Source organism: Anas platyrhynchos, chromosome 6 (assembly GCF_047663525.1).
Source record: "Anas platyrhynchos isolate ZD024472 breed Pekin duck chromosome 6, IASCAAS_PekinDuck_T2T, whole genome shotgun sequence".
Classification (NCBI taxonomy): domain Eukaryota; kingdom Metazoa; phylum Chordata; class Aves; order Anseriformes; family Anatidae; genus Anas; species Anas platyrhynchos.
The window spans coordinates 27,690,584-27,707,884 of record NC_092592.1 but is presented as its reverse complement, the minus strand read 5'-3'; the positions used below and the strand labels follow the sequence as shown (position 1 = coordinate 27,707,884).

At 69.7% G+C, this 17,301-nt stretch overlaps 4 protein-coding genes across 7 annotated transcripts; 2 read left to right on the top strand and 2 right to left on the bottom strand.

The window, feature by feature from the left end:
- Nucleotides 1-4: 4 nt before the first annotated feature.
- MRPL43 (mitochondrial ribosomal protein L43) lies at nucleotides 5-1,337 on the bottom strand. Of its 3 annotated transcripts, none has more exons than XM_072039737.1 (3): nucleotides 1,201-1,337; nucleotides 992-1,098; nucleotides 5-301 (listed from the first exon to the last, which is right to left on the bottom strand). In XM_072039737.1, exons 1-3 carry the CDS (start codon nucleotides 1,329-1,331, stop codon nucleotides 39-41), a joined length of 501 nt encoding a protein of 166 aa, XP_071895838.1. In that variant the 5' UTR covers nucleotides 1,332-1,337; the 3' UTR covers nucleotides 5-38. The 3 variants fall into 3 exon arrangements, with proteins under 3 accessions (XP_071895838.1, XP_038037489.2, XP_038037491.2); XM_038181561.2 differs by having other exon boundaries at nucleotides 5-277; XM_038181563.2 differs by having other exon boundaries at nucleotides 5-256.
- On the top strand, nucleotides 1,330-4,574 carry TWNK (twinkle mtDNA helicase). The gene is made up of 5 exons (XM_038181555.2): nucleotides 1,330-2,692; nucleotides 2,894-3,134; nucleotides 3,325-3,432; nucleotides 3,575-3,716; nucleotides 3,836-4,574. Exons 1-5 carry the CDS (start codon nucleotides 1,330-1,332, stop codon nucleotides 4,088-4,090), a joined length of 2,109 nt encoding a protein of 702 aa, XP_038037483.2. The 3' UTR covers nucleotides 4,091-4,574.
- On the top strand, nucleotides 4,469-10,369 carry LZTS2 (leucine zipper tumor suppressor 2). Its single transcript, XM_038181554.2, has 7 exons — nucleotides 4,469-4,519; nucleotides 5,023-5,133; nucleotides 5,559-5,609; nucleotides 6,583-7,059; nucleotides 7,441-8,010; nucleotides 8,313-8,582; nucleotides 8,687-10,369. The coding sequence occupies exons 1-7, from the start codon at nucleotides 4,469-4,471 to the stop codon at nucleotides 9,356-9,358; spliced, it is 2,202 nt and encodes a 733-aa protein (XP_038037482.2). The 3' UTR covers nucleotides 9,359-10,369.
- PDZD7 (PDZ domain containing 7) lies at nucleotides 10,260-17,125 on the bottom strand. 2 transcript variants are annotated; one of them, XM_038181551.2, is made up of 17 exons: nucleotides 16,696-17,125; nucleotides 15,824-16,197; nucleotides 15,591-15,731; nucleotides 15,218-15,392; nucleotides 14,770-14,946; nucleotides 14,485-14,632; nucleotides 14,220-14,280; nucleotides 13,349-13,774; nucleotides 13,052-13,255; nucleotides 12,863-12,904; nucleotides 12,471-12,628; nucleotides 12,275-12,366; nucleotides 12,095-12,186; nucleotides 11,941-12,012; nucleotides 11,229-11,693; nucleotides 10,852-10,952; nucleotides 10,260-10,745 (listed from the first exon to the last, which is right to left on the bottom strand). In XM_038181551.2, the coding sequence occupies exons 2-17, from the start codon at nucleotides 16,008-16,010 to the stop codon at nucleotides 10,596-10,598; spliced, it is 2,691 nt and encodes an 896-aa protein (XP_038037479.2). In that variant the 5' UTR covers nucleotides 16,011-16,197; nucleotides 16,696-17,125; the 3' UTR covers nucleotides 10,260-10,595. The 2 variants fall into 2 exon arrangements, with proteins under 2 accessions (XP_038037479.2, XP_038037480.2); XM_038181552.2 differs by lacking the exons at nucleotides 12,863-12,904; nucleotides 16,696-17,125 and having other exon boundaries at nucleotides 15,824-16,566.
- Nucleotides 17,126-17,301: the final 176 nt, after the last annotated feature.

The following is a 17,301-nucleotide window of genomic DNA, read 5'->3' as shown; positions in this document are numbered from 1 at the left end:
GAGGTGTCTCTGTGGGGAGAGGGGCCGAGGTTTTTTTTTTATTGGGGGGGTGCCAGGCGGGGGCCCCGCACGAGGAGGGCGGGGGGCTTGTTGGTGAGGGGGTGCCACTGGCCCTGGATGCTGGGGTTGTCGGTGTGGAAGGGCTTGCGGATGCGCACCACGTCCAGGCCGGACTGGTTGGCCAGTTTGGTGGCGAGCTGGGCGATCTCCTCGCTGGTCTTGTTGGCGATCAGCTCCTCCCGCACCGTCCCGTTCACTGCAGCACAAGGGGGTGAGGCTGGGGGGGTCCCCAGTGCCCCCCCTCTTGTCACTTGGCATCTGTGTGTGTGTCCCTTCCTTCTGTACCCCCCTCCCTCTGGTGCCCCCCCCAGTCCCCCATCTCCTCAGTGCCCCCTCCCATCCCAGTGCTCCCCCCAGTCCCTCCTCTCCTCCCAGTTCCCCACTCCCCATACACTTCTCCTCCCAGTGCCCCCTGCCCAGACCCCCCCAGTTCCCCCTACCCAGTCCGCCCTCTTAACCCAGTGCCCTTCCCAGTTCCCCCCTCCAGTGTCCCCTCTCCTCCCAGTTCCCCCCCAGTCCCACCTCTCCCTTCCAGTGCCCCCCTCCCAGTACCCCTCCAGCACCCCCTTTCCTCCCAGTTCCCTCCTAGCTCCCCCCCAGTCCCCTCCTCTCCCCTTCCAGTGCCCCCCTCCCACTTCCCCCCCAGTCCCCCCCTCCCTCCCAGTGCCCCCCTCCCAGTACCCCCCCTCCAGTGTCCCATTCCTCCCAGTTCCCCCCCAGTCCCCTCTCCTCCCAGTTCCCCCTCCCAGTCCCCCATACCCAGTATCCCCCCTCCCCATACCCTTCTCCTCCCAGTTCCCCCCCAGTCCCCCCTCTCCCTCCCATTGCCCCCCTCCCCGTACCCCCCCTCCAACCTCCCCCTTCTCCCAGCTCCCCCCCAACCCCCCCTCCCCTCCCAGTCCCTCCCAGTTCCCCCAGTCCCCCCACTCACAGTACTCTGCCCGCAGCACTGGGGCCGCCCCCCCCTCGTTCCGCACGTACAGCACCACCTCAGGGTGCCCGCGGGCGAACTCCGCCGCCCGCTCCTCCACGAACTGCCTGCGGGGCGGCACAGAACCCCAAAAAAACAACACCCTCAGCGCTCAAACACCACCATAAACCCCAAATAAACCCAAAACACCCCGATTATCCCCACCCTACCTGGCCCCGCGGGCGTCGGGCGCGATGGGGCTGAAGAGGAGCTGCAGGCGCTGCAGCTGCCTCACGTAGCGCCCCAACCCGCAGCACAGCGCGGCCCCCAAAAACCTGCTGGCAGCCCCCCGGGCCGTCATGGCCGCTCCTGCTGCCCCGGAAGAGGAGGAGGAGGAGAAACAAGAGGAGGAGGAGGAGGAACGAGGGAGGCGGGCCACGAAATGGCGGCGCCCGCCGGGCTCCACGCGAGGGCGGGAAGCTGAGGCGAGGGGGGGCGGGGAGATGGCGGCGGGGCCGCTGCGCCCCTACAGAGCCGCCGCCGGGTTGTCGGCAATTTGGAGCCGCGGGGGGGTGATGATGATGATGGTGGGCATGGAGAAGGCTGTGGGGAGGCTGAGGCAGCGCCGCTTCAAGAGGGCCGTGCTGCCCGAGCCCGCTGCCTCTGTCCCTGCTGTGTCCGTCACCGAGATCCGCAGGTACCTCCGTGAGCAGGGGCTGCCCTTCCATGATGGCCACAGCTGCCTGCACGCCCCCAGCCTCTTCACCCCCGGCCCCGCCGCGCCGCCCTTCACGCTCTTCATCGACAAGACGACCGGCGGCTTCCTCTGCACCGCCACGCTGGCCGAGGGCACCTGGCAGGACCTGCAGGCTGCCGTGGAGCTGCGCCACCGTGGGCTGCCCCCTCCAAGCCTTCATGAGGATGATGAGGAGGAAGAAGATGAAGGCAGGAGGGCGAGGGAGGCCGCCCGGCGCATCTGGGAGCGGGCGCTGCCGCTCTGGGAGCTATTGGATGAAGAAGAAAGCCGGGCCACCAAGGCGGCGTTCGGCATCGCCCAGCTGGCCGACGCCACCCTGAAGCGTTTCGGGGTGCGCTACCTGCGTGCCGCCAGGGCGCTGGTCTTCCCTTGGTTCGCCCCCCGCGACGGCGCCCTGCGGGGGCTGAAGCTGGTGGGCGCCACGGAGGAGACGTTCCCCCGCTTCGACGCCTACCACAACCTCTTCGGCTTGCCTTTAGTCGGGCGCCGCGACACCGAGGTGGTGCTGACGGGGCGGGAGCTCGACGCCCTGGCCCTACACCAAGCCACTGGGGTGCCCAGCCTGGCGCTGCCGCGGGGGGCTACCTGCTTGCCCCCGGCCCTGCTGCCCTACCTGGAGCAGTTCAAGCGCGTCACGCTGTGGCTGGGCGACGACCTGCGCTCCTGGGAGGCCGCCAAGCTCTTTGCCCGCAAGCTGAGCGTCAAACGCTGCTCCCTGGTGCGCCCCGGGGACCTCCAGCCCCGGCCCTTGGAGGCGTTGAACCGGGGGCTGAACCTCACCAAGATCCTGCGCGCCGCCCTGCCCGCCGGCCACAAGTCCATCGTCTCCTTCAGGCAGCTGCGCGAGGAGGTTTTCGGGGAGCTGGCCAACAGCGAGCAGGTGGCCGGCGTCAAGTGGGCGCGCTTCCCCGAGCTCAACAAGCTCCTCAAGGGGCACCGCAAAGGCGAGCTCACCGTCTTCACAGGTGAGGGGCACGCAGGGCGCAGCCAGACCCCAAATCCCAGCTGGGAGGTGCACATCCCCAGGTGTGGGATGCTGCCTGTGGAAACGCCGCATTTGGGTTGCTCTTGGCTGTATCCAGGTGTTTTTTCCTTCAAATACCCTCCCGAGCAATCAGCACGGGTTACATCTTCTCCCCCAGCTCATTTCTCCCTCTTTCCCCCAGGCCCGACGGGCAGCGGGAAGACGACGTTCATCAGCGAGTACGCGCTGGACCTGTGCACGCAAGGGGTGTGCACGCTGTGGGGAAGCTTCGAGATCAACAACATCCGCCTGGCCAAAATCATGCTGACCCAGTTCGCCGCGCGGCGCCTGGAGGACCAGTTGGAGCTGTACGACGAGTGGGCCGACCGCTTCGAGGAGCTGCCGCTCTACTTCATGACCTTCCACGGCCAGCAGAACATCAAGTACGGCCCCGGCCCTTTTTTCTCCCCAAAATCTCGCTCTCTGTGTGCTGGCGGGGTGAGGGGACACGTGGGGCAGGGCGTGCTGTGGCAGCGTCCCTGCTGTCACCAGCGCTGTTCTGGCTTTCTTCTGCACCTCCCCGTGCCTGGCTCGGTGTCTGTGTCCCCAGTAATTTTGGTGTCCCCCATGCAGGACGGTTCTCGACACCATGAAGCACGCTGTCTACATGTACGACATCACCCACGTGGTCGTGGACAACTTGCAGTTCATGATGGGGCACGAGCAGCTCTCGGCAGACAGGTGAGACCCTCTCTGGGAGTTATAACCCCAAACGGGTGTCCCGTTGAGGTCCTGTCCAACACGACAGCCCTGTTTTGGGGTGGTGGCTGCCCCTGGGAGCGTGGGGCTGCCCCCGACGTGCCCTCGCTGTCCTCCCCCGCAGGCTCGCAGCCCAGGATTTCATCATCGGTGCCTTCCGCAAGTTCGCCACGGACAACACGTGCCACATCACGCTGATCATCCACCCCCGCAAGGAGGACGACGAGAAGGAGCTGCAGACCGCCTCCATCTTCGGCTCCGCCAAGGTGCCTCCTCCCGGCCCCTCGGGGCTGTCCCCACAGCTCACTGGGACGGGGTTGGGTATCATGGGGCGCCCCTTTCCCCGTGCGGCACCCCCTGGAGATGTTTTTTTTTCTCCCCGCAGGCCAGCCAGGAGGCCGACAACGTCCTCATCCTGCAGGACCGCAAGCTGACGACGGGGCCAGGGAAGCGGTACCTGCAGGTGGCCAAAAACCGCTTCGACGGGGACGTGGGCGTCTTCCCCCTGGAGTTCAGCAAGGCCTCGCTCACCTTCTCCTCCAGCAAGAGCAAGGCCAAGCTGAAGAAGGTGAAGGAGGAGAAGGCGCCTGCGGCCAAGAAGGATCCGGACGGAGGTGCCGGAGGCTCCAGCAAGCCCTGAGCGCGGCGATTCCCACCAGGAGGGATGGAGCACCGCAGTTTTGGGGTGCAGCGGGAGCAGCAGGGCCATGTGCCCGTGTTCTGTCCTCCTGTGTGAAGCAGCCCCGTTGTCCTGCGGGATGTGAGGGGAGCAGGAGAGAAGGCACCTGGAATTTGGGGGCTCTGGACGCGGGGCAGGTCCTTAAATTGCGGCAAAAGCGGGGCCAAATGCCTGGGGGGGGTCACGGTCCAGATTTGCCTCCTGCTGCGTGCCGCGGGACTCCTGCAGCTCTGCGGGGTCCGGCCCCTGCTTGGGGTCACCCCAAACCCCCCGTTCCTGTGGGGCATCACCAGCATCACACCCTCAGGGAGCAGCCCCCGGGGGACCTGGGAGCGTTTTATGGCAAAATACTGTGACGTGGCCCGGCCCCGCTGCGGCGGGGAGCCCGCGGTGGGCTCTGGGTCCGACCTTTGGGGTTTTATTAAAGCAGAAACGTTGAGTGCTGTGCCTGTGCCCTGTCCTCTGCTACCTGGGACCGGGGAGGGGGGTGTCCCCATGCTGTAACCCATCCCAAATCCCCCACATCCAGGCCGTGGAGCCCCGTTTCTCCCCGTGGGTGCGGGTTGGGCACGTGCCCTGCATTTAGGGTCTGGGGTCTGCGTTCCCGTGCGATGTGAGGACGGTGCCATGGGGCCACGCTGCCCCACATACCCCATCCCCATGTGCCTCCCACACCCCACAGCACCCCCAACCTCAAGGAACCGACCCCACGACGGGCAAAACCAGCTGCGCCCCATAGGGGATAGAGCCCCGGGGGGTGACCCTATCCCCCCTAAACACCCCCCTAACCCCACAACCGACCCCAGGACCACCTCCCCCGGCGGGGGGCAGCCTCCCAACCCCTTTCCCTTTTCGGCTCCGGTGCCGGTCGCTGCCGGGCGCCCCGGCCGTAGGGCTCCCCCCTGCCGCCTCCCGCTCCGCTGCGGGGCCGGGGGCCGGGGGCGGCGGGGGCGGGCGGGGCCTGGCGGGGCCCGGGCCGGCGGGGAGCGGCGGCGGAGCCAGGGGTGAGCGGGGCAGGGACCGGGGAAGCCCCCCCGGAGGGGGACCCCAAAGCTTGGCGGTGGGTGAGGAGGGGGTGGGAGGAAGGGGAAGGGGTCGGGGAACGGGGCGCAGGCGGATCGAGGGGGTCGGGAGCCGGCTGGGGCTGCGGGAGCCCCCCCCGTGCGCACCGGGTGCTCGCACCGGGAAATGGGGCGCATGGGGGGCGCGGCGCCGTCCCCCTTTTTCCCTCGTTACCCCACAGAGGGAAAGGGGGGGGGGGAAGGAGGAGAAGATGGAGGCGCCGCCGCCCGCCCCCGGCACGGCTCCCCCCCCCGCCGGCCGCCTCCCCCCCGCCGGTCCCCGGGGGGGGGGCTCCGGGGGTCCCGGTGCGCCCTGACCCCATCCCTTGCCCCCTTTTCCCCCCTCCTCCGGCTCTTTCCCGTTGCAGGAGCCGAGCCGGGAGCCGGGCACACCGCCCGGATGGGCCTCGGCTGGCGAGGTGAGCACCGGGGGGGTCCCCAAAACACCGGGGGGGGCACCCCGAGGGGACCCCCGGTGCCCGGGGGCAGCGCCCCGACCCCACAGCGCGCTCGCGTTCCCATGGGGCTGGGACCCCCGCTACCTATAGGCTAAGGGGGGCACCCCCCAGCCCATCCCATCCTTATTTTTATTTTTTGGGGTGGGGGGCGCACAGGGTGGTTCGGGGGGGGGTCCCCCGCTGGTGGGACCCGGGGGGGCGGCCCCGGGGGCGGCCCGGAGGGGACCGGGGCGGTGCCAACCCGGCGGGCGGAGCGAGGCGGCCCGAGCGCATCATGGGGCGCCCCGGCCCAGGTGGGTGTAGGGCCGGCCCTGGGGGGGGGTCCCCGGTTATCCCCCCCCCCCGTTATCCCCCGTAGCCCCCCGGTAGCCCCGGAGCTCGGGGGGATCCTTTAGGGGCCGCCCGTCGGGGCGCCGGGGGGCGCGGAGTGGTGGGGGGAGTATGGGGGGGTAATGGGGGTGTGGGGTTGTGGTTATGGGGCTGGGGGGCTGGGGGCTGTGGGGAGGTGGGTGGGGGGTGTGGGGGGAGTGTGGGGCACGTAGGGGTGTGGAGAGGGGGGAGGGGGGGAGTGGAGAAGAGTTTGGGGGTGCTGGGGGGGTGTTGGAGCTGTAGGGTGGTGTTGTGGGGTGGGGGTGCTTTGGGGAGGGATGTTTGGGGTGCTGGGTGCTATGGGGGTGTTTGGGGCAGGGAGCTGGGGCATGGCAGCGTGGCGATGCTGGGGGGCAGGGTTTGGGGCAGGGTTTGGGGCAGCAGGACAGCCCCCCCATACCCTTTGCCCCCCCCCCCCAGTTAATCCCAGCTTTATTCCGCTTCGCTCGGTGCCACCCCTCGCTCCTGCCCCCCGGCACCCCATTATCGGGGATGTTTGGGGTGGGTGCAGATGGGTTTTTCCCCGATGCCCAGTGTCCCCACACCGTGCTTCTCCTCCCCACAGGCTGCCCGCGCCCCCCAGCCCGCCGGGGGCCCCCCCGCCATGGCCATCGTGCAGACTTTGCCCGTCTCCATCGAGGCCGCCCCTGAGGGGGCCGCCCAGCTCCGCGCTGCCGCCCGCTCCCCCAAATCCTCTCGGGGCGCCATGGGCAGCGTGGGCAGCCTCATCGCCGGCCGGCCCTGCCACGACCGCTCCTGCCAGCCCCCCGCCACCAGCTCCTTCCTCCTGCACGACGGGCTGCTGCGGGCCAGCCCCCCGGACCCCTTGCTCCACGCGCTGCCCCCCAAAAAACCCTGCTCTGCCGCTCCCGGCGTCGCCCACGCCTACTCCAACGAAGGTTTCCACGGGGAGTGGTTGGAGGCAGCCTCTCCGGTCAGCCCCTGCAGCGATTCGGATGAAGCCCGGGATGAACGAGCCCCCGGTGGCAGCATTCGGGGGCCGCCCCCCAAGCTTGTCCCCGTGTCCGGGAAGCTGGAGGAGGTAGGGGGGGAGAGGTGCTGGGGTCTCTGCTCGGCGCCCGGTGCTGTGCTGGGTTTGGGGTCTCGGGGAGGTGTGTGGGTAGGGGCTGTGTGGTGGCGTTGTCCCTGTCCCTGGGGGTAGAGGTGGTCTCTGCGCTCCTGATGTCCCCTTCCTCGTGCCAGGGGTGGCACTGTGAATGTGGGAGCCCTTCCGACCCCATCTGGGGGCAGAGAGCGTTTGGTGCTTGTCCCCTTCAGCACGTGGAAGTTTTGGGGTTGGGGACACCTCCAAGTGTTGCATGGGGACAGGATCCGAGGGTTACCAAGCCCACCCGTGGTGTGGGGCCACCCGCTGGAGGCTGCCAGCTCCCGGAGCCGCGCTCTCCCCTCTTTCCCTCCCCAGAACGTGGAGAAGACCCTGATCCGCCCCATGGCCTTCAAACCGGTGATACCCAAAATCAGGACTGCTCCGGGGCCGGCCAGCTTGGGGGTGCGCCCGGCGGCCCCGGCGCTTTCGGAGAGCCAGGTGAGCCTCACCCACCTGCTGGGGGCCGCCGGGGCTGACAAACCCGGCTCGCTGAGCTGCTGCGCCAGCAGCCACTCGGGCACGCTCTCGGATTCGGGGCGCAACTCCCTGTCCAGCCTGCCCACCTACAGCACGGGCTGCAGCCAGCACGCCGAGGCGGGCGCGCTCCCGGCCACCCCACACGGCCACCCCGAGCCCCCGGGTGGCTACCGCCCGCCCGCCGGCCCCTCCAACTCGGACAGCGGGCGCTCGTCCTCCAGCAAGAGCACGGGCTCGCTGAGCGGCCGGGGGAGACCCTCCTCCGAAAGTGGCTCCTGTGGGCGCTCGCCCCTGCCCGGAGAGGAGGCCCTGCTGGTGCGGGAGCTGGAGGACAAGCTGCGGGAGAGGGAGGCCGAGCTGCAGCAGCTGCGGGATAGCCTGGATGAGAACGAGGTGGCCATCTGCCAGGTGGGTGCCCACGGGGTCTGGGAATTGGGGTGGGGGGCTCCTCGGTGGTGCTGGTGGCAGTGGGGTGGGCATGGGGGTGCTGTTGGGGCAGGGCTTAGGAATGGGGTGCCCTCCATGGTGTGGGGTTGGAGACTCCGCATGCGCATTTTGGGGTCTGGCACGGGGGTGGCAGCACTCCGTCCCCTTCTGGGAAGCGCAGACCTCCTGGACCCCACTCCAGCCGTGAGGACGTGGGGGTGGCGGTGTTTGGGATCCCATCCCGGGGTTGCCGTGCCGCTTATCCAGCACGTTCCCGCGCCCAGGTGTACGAGGAGAAGCAGCGGCGCTGCGAGCAGGAGCTGGAGGGTTTGCGGCAGCGCTGCGCGGCCCAGGTGCGGCAGGCGGCGCAGCAGGCGCAGCGCGGGCAGCAGGTCCTGCAGCTCCAGGTGCTGCAGCTGCAGCAGGAGAAGAAGCAGCTGCAGGAGGACTTTGCCCAGCTGCTGCAGGAGCGCGAGCTGCTGGAACGGCGCTGCGCCTCCTTCCAGAGGGAGCACACCGAGCTGGGACCCCGCCTGGAGGAGACCAAGTGGGAGGTGAGCCACGGCACGGTGCCCCCCTTCCCCGCGGGGTGACCGCGGTGTCCCCATCCCCGAGAGGTTGGAATGGGGACGGGACCTGAGCCATCTCCGCCCCGCAGGTGTGCCAGAAGTCGGGGGAGATCTCCCTGCTGAAGCAGCAGCTGAAGGAGTCGCAGGCGGAGCTGGCGCAGCGGGGCACGGAGCTGCTGGTGCTGCGGGCGCAGCTGCGGGAGGCGCGGGCCGAGCTGCAGGCGGGTGAGCAGCAGGCGCGGGGGCTGCAGGAGGCCGCCCGGCTCAAGGCGCTGGAGCTGGAGGTGTGCGCCAACGAACTGCAGCGCCGCAAGAGCGAGGCCGACCTCTTCCGTGCCAAAGCGGGCCGGCTGGAGCAGGAGGTGGCAGGGCTGCGGGAAGCCGCCCGCGGGCGCTGCCCCTGCCCCGAACCCGGCGAGGGTTGCCCGGAGCTTGGAGAGGAGGCGCGGGGCACAGCGGGGCTGCGCAGGCAGCTGGAGAGGCTGCGAGCGGAGGTGGCCCTGGAGAGGCGGCGCGGGCAGGAGCAGCGGGAAGCCTTCGAGCAGGAGCGGAGCACGTGGCAGGGCGAGAAGGAGCGGGTGATCCGCTACCAGAAGCAGCTGCAGTACAACTACATCCAGATGTACCGCCGCAACCGGCGCCTCGAGCAGCGCCTCCAGCACCTCCGGCTGCAGGGCGAGGACCCCCCGGCCTCCTCCGAGCCCTGCGAGCCCCCCGGCACGGACCCAGCCTTCGAGGAGATCACGGCCACCGAGATCTGAGACGCTGCCTGCGCCCCGGCCCCCTGCTTGGACAGCTTGGGGGCTCCAGCCCCATGGATTTTGGGGGTCCCCGCTCTGCTCCCCGCTACGCAGAGACCGCTGGCGCTGGGAGGGGGCAGAGGGGACCTCGGGAGCTGCCCCCTCCCTGGCGTCGTGGTGTCGGGGTGAGGTTGTGGTGGCCCCCCCGCTGTGGCAGGGGGGTGCCCCGGAGCTGTGGGGTCGGGGGGTGCTGCGTCACGGCCCCGGGGCCGCTTGGGGCTGGTTTGCTGCTGATCCTCTTAGCGCCCGGGGATTAGCAGCGCTGCCTTCAGCCGGGGTCACCTTGGGCACGGGGCGGGGGGGGGTGGCTCATCCCCTCCGTCCCGTCCCTCCCAGCACTGTCACCCAGCCGCTGTCCCCTGGGGGAGCGCGCCCTGTCCCTGCCTTCCTTCCACCCCCCCACCCTGCGTGTTAGTCAGGGGATTCGTTTCTGTGCCATTTTAAAGAACTCTATTTTTATAGGACCTACCAAAAAAAAAAAAACAACCAGCGCCCGCTCCGTGCTCACGCCCTGCCTGGCTGCGGACCCCCCCTCACCCCCGCCACCGGGCGCGTTGCCCTCAGTGCCTTCCCCGTGCCCTTGCCCCCAGCATCCCTGTGTGTCTCCCCCCCAAAAGAAAAAACCCAAAAGCCCAGCCCGTGCCCCTGTGATGCCCAGCCTGCACGGCCTGGGGGAGAGGGGCTCGGCGCGGGGCAGCCAGCGCTGGCCACCAGTGGGGGACACCTCGGGGACACCGGGGTTTTGGGGGTCGGGCTCTGTGCCCGCGGGGTCAAACCAAAGGAAAAGCCTGGCCGTGCCCAGCTCTGGCTTGCTCGCCCCCGAGTTGTTTTGGGGGGAGGTTGGGAGGGGAGAGAGTTGGAATTGTATTTTTGTACTTTTATTTCGGTTGTGTCCCATTTCCAGAGCCCAGCTCGCCCTTGTACCACCTGGAAACGCCGATTAAAAGCAAGCCCCCGGCTGTGTTTTTTTCAGGGCAGCGTCCGCGTGGCCGGAGCCACTTGTTTCAGGGTCAGCTCCACTTATTTCCCCCCTCCCCACCTTCTTTTTCGTGCCCCCACCTGGGTCCCTCTTTGGGCACCTCTTGGGTCCCCCTGTCCCTGCTGGCTGAGGCCGGCCACAGCTCGGCGCAGGAATGAGCCGGCTCCGTGGGGTCCAAGAAAGGTTTCTCGGCTCCAGGAGGGGGAAATATTTTCGGTATCATTCCGGGGGGGGTCCGGGCACCCTCACCACCAGCTCCATGGGCTCCTTGGCTTTGTTGCGGTAGGCCTGGCGGATGATGTCCACGGCGCGCTGGTGCGTCACGTTCTGCAGGCTCTCCCCGTCCACCGACACCAGCTCGTGGCCCGCCTGGCCCCAAAGGGATGGGGGGAAGGCAGCGGGGTGAAACGCAGCCCCAAGAGGGGCTGGGGGGCAAGGGGAAGGGTCCGTGTCCCCAAAAAAGGCAGGTGGGTACCTTGAGGACGCCGCTGAGGAAGGCGGCTCCCCCGGGGAAGATCTTCTCGATCTTCACCACCGGCTGTGCCCGCGACTCGATGCCTCCCGAGATGCTGATCCCTAAAAGGGAGCCCCAATGCTTTTGGGTGCAGGTAGATGGGGTGTTGTGCCCCCCCCCCCAAACCCCCATGGGGCTGTATGGCCCCTCTCCATCCCCTACATGAGGGTATGGGGCTGGAGGAATGGGGACTGGCACTGCTGAGGGCTTCACCCGCATCCCTGTCCCCATAAAGAGCCCAAGGGGATCCCACCCACCCCAAAGGTTCAGATGGGGGGGTCCCATCCCACCCCAACCCTGTGTCACCCCCCAAAACCCTCCCAGCAAGACCCACGCACCCAACGAGTGCTTCAGCTTGGAGAGGGTGACGGTCAGCAGCCGCTCTTCCTCCTCCTCCTCCTCCTCCTCCTTGGGGCCATTGGCGGCCGGCGCAGCCCCCACCTCCCCTGCTGGCCCCCCAAAAAGGGGCGCGAGGGGGGCCCGCGCCCTCCGGGGCTTCCCCAGCCCCTCGCCCACCCAGGGGGGCTCCGTGCGCCGGGTGGGCTGGGGGCTGCGCCTGCGCCCCTCCCGGGGGGGCTCGGCCAGCAGCCAGCTGGGGGGGGGCCCCGGTCCTGGGGTGGCCGGGGGGCCGCTGGCGCTGTTGTAGGAGTCCACTGGCACGTCGGGGAGCGGGGTGTAGGAGCGGGGGTGAAGCCGGTGGGGGCTGGGGGATGCCCGTGGCCGGGCTGGGCTCGGTGGCAGCCCCCCGACATCCTCCGGGTCCGGGGCCCCCGCTGGCTTCAGGAGGAATCCGCCGCGGTAGTCTGCAAAGAGAGGGGTCGGGGGGGCAAAGAGAGGGGTCAGCGGGGGCACGAGGTGTCCACGGCCCCCTTGGCACCACGGTTCCTGGGTCATCCTCCTCCAGGAACCCCCCCAGAGCCCTCTCTTTCCGCAGGGACCCCAAAACGCCCCACACCCGGTGCCCCCCTCGGAGCCGAGCTCCCCATTTCGCACCCCCCCTGCGCTGTCCCCAAATCCCCAGTCCCTTCCTGGCACCCCGCTGGCACCCACCAGGCACTGGCGTGATGAGGTGTCTCTTGGGGGGGACGTCGTGGTGGGCCGGGCGGAGGGCAGGCGACCTCACTGCGGGGGGCGAGAGCAGCGGGGGTCACCCCTGCGCCCCCTCCCCAAACCCTCCCCATGGTTTTTTGGGGTCAGGCTCTACCCGAGCGGCTCTTGAGGGCGTCGAAGGCTTCCAGCTCCAGGGGCATCACCATGCTGTCGAAGCGACCCAGGTCCGTGGGGGCCACCACGCTCCTGTGGGGGGGACAAAACGGGGCCGGGCTGCGGGTGCTGACCGGGACACGAGGTTTTGGGGCCACCCCGGGGTGCCCGCAGACCCCACCTCACATCCCGAAGCAGCAGCACCTTCTCGGGCCGGTCCAGGATGGCGAGCAGCGGCCTCACCAGATCCTCCACACCACCCTCGTGCAGGTACTTTGGGCACAAAGCAGGGGTCAGCGGTGGGTCCCCAAACCCTATAACCCTTTCTGTCCCCCGATGGGGTCACGGAGCTGCCCGGTGTCCCCGCGGTGCCGTACCCGTGTGCAGTGGCGGAGCACGGCCGTCACCTCGTCGGGGCTGAGCAGCCTCGCCGCCGTGTCCTGGATGAGCGGGAGCCGTGCCTCGGGGTCGCTGCCGTTGGGTTGTGGGGCCGTGGGGCCAGCCAGGGCCAGGATGCTGGCACGGCGGCTTTTCTCTGCGGGGAGGCAGAGCACGGGGTGGCCAGCGGGGTAGGGACACCCGGTGCCCACCGCCAGCCCCAAACCCACGCACCCCACCGGTGCCACTGCTCTTAACCCATGCCAAAATCACACAGGCATGCAAACACACGCAGCTCTGGATTTGGGGACCCCCTCCCCGGTGCCACACCGTGCGGGGACAGGCGCATGCAGGAGCTGCCCCGCAGCCCCCCCGGGGGCACCCCCGTTACCCCGCTTCAGGCTCCGGATGACAAACTTCTGCACAGCGCCTACTGCAAGGGAGATGGAGAGGGGTGAGCACGCAGGGGGAGGACCAAAATGTGCACACGGGGACCCCCCCTTTCCACGCTCCCCCTCTTTGTGGTGCCCCATAAGGGGGGAGCTGTGCCAGGCTGGTTCCCCGTCCCCCCTCCCGGTACCTCTGTCCCCATCGGGGCGCCCCGGGGACTTGGCGCGCGCCCGGCGCTCGGAGCCGGGGGGGTCCTGGCTCGGGGGGGCCCAGCTCTGGCTGGTGGCACGGCCGCCCTTGAAGAAGAGGTTGACGAGGGTCTTGGAGCGGTGCAAACCGGGGGGGGCCCCCCGCGCCCCCTGGCCCTCCGGCTTCTCCTTCTTCCGCTTCTCCTCTGCGGGCAGAGAGGGGCGAATTGAGGGGATTGGGGGGGGTCACCGAGTGGAGGAGAGCCCCGTAGGGGGGGGTGCAGCACCCCAGTGCCTACCGGCCACGGTGAGGTCGCTCTGGGAGCGCGTGATGGGCTGCCGAGGCCGGCTGAGGGCCAGCAGCAGCGCCGTTTTGGGCGAGTGGCCGAAGGTGCGGCGCGGGTGGGTGCCGGGGGGCTCGCGGGCGCCCTGGCCCCGGATGGCCGTGTCCCGCAGCAGCTCGGGGGGCCTCATGGTGCGCCGCGTCTCCGCCAGCCCCTCGGTGGCCGGCTCGGTCTGCATGGCCCTCTCGGCACGCTCCCGGGCCCAGCCTCTCCGTGGCCCGTCCTCGGTGGAGATGGCCACGTCCACGGTGCGGGCGGGTGGCCCCGGGGTCGCCGTCCCCAGCCCGTTCACCGCCGGTGGTGGGGGTCCCGAGGAGTAGGAGGAGATGGAGGAGCTGGTCTCTGATGTCTGTGATAGCTGCTGCAGCTGCCCGTTGGTCACTGTAAAAGGGGACACACCGTGGGGATGTGGGGACTTTGGATTCAGCCTGAGGATGGGGGATGTGGGGACTATAGGGCCGTGGCACGGGGAATATAGGGCCGTGGGTACTGCAGGGCCATAGCAAAGGGATGGGGATGTGTGGGGCCGTGAGATCACAGAGCATGGGGCTGTAGGCCACGGCATGGGGATCTTTGTGTCCCCTCCACGGATGGCGACACAAGGGACCCTGCAATGCCGTGGGCACTTTGGTGATGCCGATGGTGGCACGGGGAGCTTTATGCCCCCTCCCAGGACAGAGGGCACGCGGGGACCCCATGGCGCACGGACCTTCTCCCTCCCCACTCGGGCAAATGCATTAGGGACCCTGTGCCCTCCGGATATCCCTTCCAGGGGGGGTCCCAGCCCCTCCACGTGCCCCCGGTACCCGGCTGGCCGTGTCCTTACAGCGGCTGAGCCAGCAGTACTCGGCCACCAGCTCCTTGTAGGCAGGGAACCGCCCGGTCTCCTAGGCGCAGAGGGAGAAGACGCGGGGGTCAGCGCGTGCCGGCCGAACCCGATCCGGGTGCCAGCCATGAATAATGCATCCCCCTCCCACCTGCCTGAAACCCAACCAGCCCGCGGCCGTGCCGGCACCCCCCCGGCACCGGGATCGGCTGGGGGAGAGCCACAGTGGGGGCACGCAGACCCCCGGGGGGTTGGGTTCGGGTACCTTGATGGTCAGCATGATGTGGGTCTGCCCCTTGAGCACCTCCACCGCCTTGCTATGGCTTATGTCTTCGAACTTGACTCCGTTGGCTGCAAGGACTTGGTCGCCCACCCGAATGCCGTTCTGCTCCGCCAGCCCCCCGGGGTCCACCCTACGGGCAGCAGAGCGGGGGCGGGATGGGGACGGAGCCCCGCGCCTCTCCCCGGGCAGCTCCGTGCCCCGGCACCCAAGGGTGCTGAGCCCCAGCCTGTCCCCCTCGTGCCCCCCCGGGGTCTGGCCAGGCCGTACTTGGAGACGTAGATGCCGAGGCCGAACTCGCAGCCGCCGCGGATGTTGAAGCCCAGGCAGTAGTCGTCGGAGGTGGTGTAGAGGTGGACGATGCGCCGCAGCCCGTCCTCCGAGCCGCTCTCCGACGGCGTCGAGCCGCTCTTCTCCACCACCAGCCGCCTGTTCACCACGTCCACCCTGGGGCACGGTGTTGGTGGGGGGGCTCAGGGGTCCAGCTCGTGTCCCCCAGCGTCTCCCGGTGAAGGGCGGTGATTGGGGTGGTGAGGATGGGGCTCGCACCCACCCTGCCTGCTCCACACCTTCCCATCCCCTCCTGCACCCTCCCACCTTTTCGGGGACCTCCAGTGCAGCCCACCCCGAAGCTCCCCCCACCTCTGCATCCTCCCTGCCCCACAGCATCCCCCCCAAGCCCTCCACGGGGGTTTTGGGGTGCGGGTGCCCCGCTCACCAGGCCGTTTTCTCCTTGGAGAACTTGATGCCCGGCACGCGGCCCATGCGCCGCACCACCATGCGCAGGCGGTTGTTGCCGGTGAGGACCTTGACGGCGCTGCTCATGGTGATGTTCTCCAGGCTGACGCTGTTTACCTCCGTGATCTTGTCGCCCACGCACAGCCCAGCCTGCTCTGCGAGGGGCGAGCGGCTCGGACGGGCACCCAAAATCGTGCCATTCCCCTTGCTGGGTGCTCCGGCCCCAAGCGGGACCAGCTCAGCCCGACCCAGAGGGTGCAGGAGATGCCACCACCACTGCGGCACCACGTCCCTGGTGGCTCCCCGGAGCATTTTGGTGGCCCGTGTCCCATCCCCATCAGTGTCCCACTTACCGGCAGCGCTGCCCTCCTCCACCTTGCTCACGAAGATGCCCAGCCCGTGCTCGGAGCCCCCACGGACGCTGAAGCCCAGCTTGCCATCCGCGCTCTTCTCCACCGTGATGGCGTTGATAACGTCACTCTCATTGCTGCTGGCTGCGGGGACAGCCATGTAACCAGGGGATGGCACCCAAAAGCCCCTTCCCATGGGCCGGGTTGGGGGGGGGTCCATCCGGGCTCCCACGCACCTTCGATGGGCGAGTTGATGAGGATGACGCGCCCCATGGGGGAGGTGGCGCGGGCACCCCGCACGGTCCCGTTGAGCAGGCGGCTCTGCTTGCTCAGCAGGCAGCGGGGCGCCAGGCTGGCCTCGCTGCTCGAGCTCCGGGACCTCCCGGGCACCGTCATCTCCGCGTCCTCCCAGCCCTGGGCCATGGCGGTGGCCGAGCAGCCGGGCTGGGACTCGCCGGGTGCTCACGGGGCCGGGGCTGCCCGCCGGCGGGGGGGAGCCGTGGCACCCTCCAGCAGCACATGCCCGGGCTGGGGCGAGCTCCTCAGCAGCGCAGCGCCGGGGCCGGCTGGGGGCTGGCTGCACGAGGGGTCCCGGGCACGGTGGCACGACCTGCGGGGACAAGAAGTGGCGTGGGGGGGCCCCCTTCAATCCCCCTTCAATCCCCGCACCCCGTCCCTTTGCGCCCTGGCTGCGGGGCTCCCGGGTGGCACCGTGGGGACCTGGTGGCCGGGCAGGATCCAGCCCCGTGGGGATTTGCACCGCGATGGGGGCAGCCCCCACCCTCCCCGTGCCCTTCCACGCCCCCCCCCCACGCTCGCCCCGTTCCCGCGGGGGGGATTTTCCCAGCGTGGGCGCACCGCCCCCCGCTCGCCCCGGCCTGACCCCCATAAATAAGTGATGTCGCCGTGCCTGCGGCGACAGCGAGGGGGACACGGCGGTGTCCCCGCCACCCGGCAGCACCCCCCCACGGCCCCATTTCCCCCCCCCCCCAATATCCCCAAGCCCCCCTCTCCGGCAGCCCCCAGCGGTGCCCCCTCCCCCGACGGGGCGCACGGCTCCGGGGGCCCCCTGCAGCCTCCGGGCTGCCCCCCCCCGTGCCCTCCTCACCTGTCCCCATGGTGCCACCTGCGAAAGAGACACCGGCAGCAAGGGGGGGATGGAGAGGACGCGGGGGGGGGACACAGCGCCGCCTCCCCCCGCCGCTACCCGCGGGGATTGGCCGTCCCGGGGCTGTGCCGGCCGGGGGAGCTGTCGCTCAAGCGGCCGGGGCTGGCCCTGAACGAGGGGGGGGAGCCCCGTGTGACCCCCCCCAACCCCAGGACACCCGGGGGGGGGGGCGCAGGGGACGAGGCTCCCCGCGGGGGGGCTGCGTGGGGCTTTGCGCACAGGGGGAGCGAGGCGCGGGGTGGGTCCTCATGTGTTTTTTTGTGCGTGGGGGTGTGCGTGTGCCCCCCCCGCGATGCAAGCCGCTGCCCCCCCTTCCCCACGGCATATTTCACCCCCCCAAACCTCCCCCCCCCGCGACCCACGGCGGCGCCGGCGCCGCGAACCCGACACCGCGGCGGTTTCAGGTGATGCGCGGCGGCGCAGAGCGGCCGAGGGGGGGGGGGGTTAAAGGGGGGGTGGCAGCCCCCGCAGCGCCGCGAACACGCGTGTGCCCCCCCCCACACACACAGCACAGCCGATGGGACACGCGTGGACGCGTGCGCATCC

Excerpts from the sequence above, each read along its gene's own strand:
- MRPL43 (XM_072039737.1), bottom strand. The coding sequence starts at position 1,331 with ATGACGGCCCGGGGGGCTGCCAGCAGGTTTTTGGGGGCCGCGCTGTGC. Across the intron at positions 1,099-1,200 it reads CCCGACGCCCGCGGGGCCAG|GCAGTTCGTGGAGGAGCGGG; the intron begins GTAGGGTGGGGA and ends GCCGCCCCGCAG. Across the intron at positions 302-991 it reads AGTGCTGCGGGCAGAGTACT|GGGGGGCACTGGGGACCCCC; the intron begins GTGAGTGGGGGG and ends AAGTGACAAGAG.
- PDZD7 (XM_038181551.2), bottom strand. The coding sequence starts at position 16,010 with ATGGCCCAGGGCTGGGAGGACGCGGAGATGACGGTGCCCGGGAGGTCC. Across the intron at positions 15,393-15,590 it reads GGAGGAGGGCAGCGCTGCCG|AGCAGGCTGGGCTGTGCGTG; the intron begins GTAAGTGGGACA and ends CGCCCCTCGCAG. Across the intron at positions 12,187-12,274 it reads CTGCTGCTTCGGGATGTGAG|GAGCGTGGTGGCCCCCACGG; the intron begins GTGGGGTCTGCG and ends TCCCCCCCACAG.
- LZTS2 (XM_038181554.2), top strand. The coding sequence starts at position 4,469 with ATGGCAAAATACTGTGACGTGGCCCGGCCCCGCTGCGGCGGGGAGCCC. Across the intron at positions 7,060-7,440 it reads TGTCCGGGAAGCTGGAGGAG|AACGTGGAGAAGACCCTGAT; the intron begins GTAGGGGGGGAG and ends TTCCCTCCCCAG. Across the intron at positions 8,583-8,686 it reads TGGAGGAGACCAAGTGGGAG|GTGTGCCAGAAGTCGGGGGA; the intron begins GTGAGCCACGGC and ends TCCGCCCCGCAG.
- TWNK (XM_038181555.2), top strand. The coding sequence starts at position 1,330 with ATGGCCGCTCCTGCTGCCCCGGAAGAGGAGGAGGAGGAGAAACAAGAG. Across the intron at positions 3,135-3,324 it reads CACGGCCAGCAGAACATCAA|GACGGTTCTCGACACCATGA; the intron begins GTACGGCCCCGG and ends TCCCCCATGCAG. Across the intron at positions 3,433-3,574 it reads GAGCAGCTCTCGGCAGACAG|GCTCGCAGCCCAGGATTTCA; the intron begins GTGAGACCCTCT and ends CCTCCCCCGCAG.